At 33.5% G+C, this 4,723-nt stretch overlaps 1 protein-coding gene across 1 annotated transcript; it reads left to right on the top strand.

Annotated features, from left to right (window-relative positions):
* Positions 1 to 546: 546 nt before the first annotated feature.
* Positions 547 to 1,966, top strand: LOC134232753 (demethylmenaquinone methyltransferase-like). The gene is made up of 3 exons (XM_062714736.1): positions 547 to 758; positions 849 to 1,076; positions 1,336 to 1,966. The coding sequence occupies exons 1-3, from the start codon at positions 642 to 644 to the stop codon at positions 1,825 to 1,827; spliced, it is 837 nt and encodes a 278-aa protein (XP_062570720.1). The 5' UTR covers positions 547 to 641; the 3' UTR covers positions 1,828 to 1,966.
* The last annotated feature ends 2,757 nt before the right edge of the window (positions 1,967 to 4,723 follow it).

The raw sequence follows: 4,723 nt of genomic DNA, 5'->3' as shown, positions 1-4,723 counted from the left end.
GAAAATTTGACAATTTTTATTGTTCGTGTGTTGGTATTTTTAGTGCTTTATATAAATTTCCATCCGTGACCTTGTATCTACTTCGTAGATCCGACATTTAGGATATACAGTGTTGTTGGTTTTTTAGTGCTTTATATATATATATATATATATATATATATATATATATATATATATATATATATATATATATATATATATAGGTAAATCTTTTTAAAAAAGAAACACGAAAACCTAAAAACTAAAGGTTTCCGTGTTTCTTTTTTAAAAAGATTTACCTGTAAACTACCGAGCACTGTGGATTTTTTTCTGTTTCAATATATATATATATATATATATATATATATATATATATATATATATATATATATATATATATATATCAATGAATATTTGCTGAGAAATGAAAAAGAAATTGAAACCTCATTTCACTATGTGCACTTTCTAATACAACTACAAATAGATCATCCACTGCTGAAGTGCTTAAGTGAATAATTGCGCACATCCGTGTTGTATAGGATCATCTTTCCGCTTCAACAATGAACATTCGTATACAGGTATAAAAGGGGGTTCAATGGTCTTGATTTCAAATGAAATAAATTCTCAGTTTAATCTTGCAGTTATCCCCGTTTAATAATAAAATGAGCAATTTGACAAATTACAACGAAGTTTCCAAGGTTTACGACGGTGGAAGAAAGGCTTTTGATGGCCACGTTCTCAAAAGTACGATGGAAAACTTCACAGGAAAGAAATTTCAGGTAAAAAGTATCTTTTGTTGTACCCTTCCCCCTTTAAAAATGATTAATAAATAGATCTTTTTATATCTGTATGATTTCATCTACTTTTAGGAAATGGATATAATCGACATTGGCTCTGGAACAGGAAATTTTTCCGAATATTTTATTCAATTTGAGCCGCGAAGTCTGACATTACTGGATGCTAGTGAAGGAATGCTTAACAAGGCTCGAGCAAAAGTGAAAACGCCATCAAACAAGACTCAGCTGACCTTCAAACAAGCAGTTCTTCCGGAAATACCGTACCAAGACAATTCATTTGACGCTGGTATGATCAACCACGTAAGTGCATTATTATTTTAATTTTCAGGCGCAAAGTATCGAGAGGGATGGGCGGGGGATGACTGCCTCAAACAAAACTTTTTTTCTATTCAAAAAAAACATGTAAAGGCTGCATGGTCGACCTCTTTCCCTTACTTTTGTATTGTAGCAACCAGAAATTGCCCCCCTCCCCGAAAAATAAATGTATCTTTTTTTATTTGCGAAGTTTATGTTTTGTTATTGCTAGAATAAACATTCTTTAATTATATTTATTTGGTAGGTCGTGCATCATTTGGAAAAAAATCCTGATGGCGAGTCGTATCCAGTGTTGCTTAAGACACTGAAGGAAGTTTACCGAATCCTCAAGCCAGGCGGAGTGCTGACCATTATAACGGATACACCAGAAAATTTGGAAGGAAATTGGTTTGTACATCTTGTACCAGGAGCCATGAAGAAATGGCATAAGCTGTTACCCACCCATAAGCAAATGAAAGACATGCTGAAAGACTCTGGATTTACTTTGAAATCGGCTTTTAGATCATTAATGATGTCATACTTTCCTGCTTATGGGGACTTGGATGGACCTATTCATGAATCTTGGAGAAATTTGAATTCCTTTTGGGATGTCTGCACGGATGCAGAAATTCAGAACATGGTCAGAAAAGTGACACAAATGAAAAAAGAGGACACTCTCCAAAAGTACTTCGAAACTCATCATAAAATTGATAGTACTGGAGCTTATGAAATTTTTGTTGTCAAAAAAGAACTGTAGGTGATGTTTAATAAAAAAAAAATAATAAAAAATTTTTTTAATTTTAAATTGTCTTGGAGTTTGGACTTCACGCTCACTATTTATATTTTGTTTCATTGATAGTTTTTGTATCTACAAAGAAAATGAAATATATCTTACTTTATTTTGTCAATAAGAAAGCCAAATACATGTATTTAATTTTTAAAAGTTATGCTGACTTCAATAATCGATCGTTAATTCATTTTTAAGCAAGTGATAATGCATGAAGATTTTATTACCTATTGAGAAGCAAGCAATAATACAAGAACTCAGATGGGTATTTTTACCTCCTAGTATTGAATTTCCTAAATTGTGCATGGCAAAGGCTGATTAAATTCAATAACAGTGCATGCACATGTGTTTGGTTGAGCTGAGAAATATAAAACATAGGTGTCGATCGAACCGGTGGGGTGGGCGAGCTTAGTCCCCCACTTTTTTTTTTTTGGAAAAGATAGATATAAAAAAGGCATTAAACATTGGGGCGTAGGGTTTTTTTGTTTGGCATGTCGATAATTTCTCAGTTTTGATTTTTTTCTTTTTCAATTACCACCCCCCCCTCCCCCTTTCATTTTTTTTTTGACGCCAATATGAAACCAGTTATGACAGACTTTACAAACTCTTAAGAAAGTTTAGCAAAAATTTGATAATTAGCTAGCTTGCTTCACATAATTTTGACATTGAGCCTATAAAGCGATTACTATGAAACGATGGTCTTATAGCAAGATGACAATGATGCAACGGTACGCCTACCTAGTGAAAGTTACTGATAAATTCGAGATTAACGTATGCTATCTTAGTAAATCTACTAAATACCTAGTAAAACTACTTTTAAGGTTATGATTGTATGGACAGTAAATTTACTAGTCTTCTCAGTGACTTTCACTTGTTATTTTTTTTTTCAGTGTATCGCACCATCATCATTATACACCATTCTATATGTATATTGCATTGTCATTGCCCGTCATCGACTGTTGCTTCATCATCATCGAAACATCACTTCATTTTTTATCACATTATCTTACCATCTACCTTTTTGATCCCTGAACATCCTACTTCTCTTGATTTAAGCCCCCAAAAAAGGATTCCTCATAATTCTATGAAGAAAGCTAGCTAATTATCCAATTTTCACTAAACTTTCAATAAGAATTTATCGTAAAGTTTGTCATTGCATTGTTGTCGGAAGCAATATTGAAAATGGGTTTGGGGAGGGGGCTAATTGAAAGTGTATACCTATAGGGTTTGAGACAATTATTTTAATCAAGAAATTAAAAATAATAAAACTATTTACAATGTACGTATTACAGAGTACATTGAGGTTTTAATCCAATCGGGATATTAAAAAAGTGTAATACCCTTCCGTCAAAATAAACAAACATGTTAATCAGATTAAGGACAATGTGAGCCACCAAGATATTTCGGCCCGCTTCACTCCCCACAAGCGGAGTGGGGAGTGAAGCGGACCGAAAACTCTTGTCTTGCGAAGATGGGAGTGAGTATGGAAAAAGAGCACCAAAGACCCAGATTTTGACATCATTTCCTGGTTGAACAAGATGAAGCAGAGTAATAAATGGGTAGGCTTTACCTGATTGGCTGAATTGAGGTATGTAAATATTTTCATTTTAAAGCAAAAATATTAATGTTTGAAATAAATGATGGAATGTGGGAATATTACAAAAATTCTAGAAATACCAGGGGAGATTGTAGGAGTGGGGATTGATATTTTGGCAGGGTGTCATTTACTGCCGATCTCTGTAAGTTCTAAATAACTGCAAATTTGACCTATAAACGCCGCGGAACGGTATATTTTTTTTCGTGTTTTTAATAAGTGCTTAGAACGAACTTTCAAATAATACCAGTGATTTGTTTGAACGGGAATTAGTAAATTACTTGGAGGGCAAAAGGTTTGTATAGAGTTCTATGGGAAATTAATTGGTACTCTTTTCCCTATAGAGACCCACTTTTAATAAGTAAAGTGAAGTGAAAGTCATGAAAAGTTATTTTTAGCAATTTATTTGAATATTGAAGACATTTCGAGAGAAAAATTAGCAAAAATTTGAATTATTTATCTGTGGAATTAGGGTTAGAGGTCATTTTGGGTCTTTTGTAGACATTGGGGGGGGGGGGGTGTTACAGAGGATGGAAATTTGGTAAAACAATGTGTAGTTGACTTGGCCATAGGAGAAAGGTAAGTTAAGAACATGTATCAGATTGATCTTATAATAAATGTTTGTATGTATTCATAAATTTATGTATGTATTTTACATGTACATGTAATTGTGTATTTATATGATTTGCTATATATGTGTACTTTTGGAAGTGTAGGATGGTGGCCTGGTGTTAATTTTTGTTTAGTTTCTTATACGTCTGCACGTTTGGTATCTTTTCGAATAATTTATTCGGCCCTTAAATGTGCGTTTCGTGGTGTTCATGTGAAAGGAGGTCATTTTCTGTCTTGACGTATCATGTCGGTAGTGTATGTGATCCTCTGGGTACCCCTCCCTTTGACTAGGGGGGATGAGTTTGTAGTTTGGTTGTTTCTATATTGTAGCTACACAAAGGTATGTGTTTTCCCTCTTTCTCTCTTTGTAGTTCCATCAGGGTGACTCTCTCTGCAACTCATTTTCTACTGCTTTCCAGTTTTTGTACTTAGAGTTACTTCCCTTAGACTAGCTAACCAAATATGTAGAATTTCAACATGATATAATCTTAATTATTGTGACCTTAGGCTTCTGATTTTGTTTTCTTGAATTATTGGAATGGCATGCTTGCATGTATCACATTTGACTTTTCTAATATTTACATGTGATTACAAGTAATATTGTGTAACATGTATTCCAACCTTGACGGATCCATTTTTTAAACATTCGGCCATGTAGAA

Source organism: Saccostrea cucullata, unplaced genomic scaffold, assembly GCF_032062105.1.
Source record: "Saccostrea cucullata isolate Sc308-1 unplaced genomic scaffold, CSIRO_AGI_Scuc_v1 ctg23458, whole genome shotgun sequence".
Taxonomy (NCBI): Eukaryota; Metazoa; Mollusca; class Bivalvia; order Ostreida; family Ostreidae; genus Saccostrea; species Saccostrea cuccullata.
The sequence above is the reverse complement of the archived record's forward strand: the minus strand, read 5'-3'. Positions and strand labels throughout refer to the sequence as shown.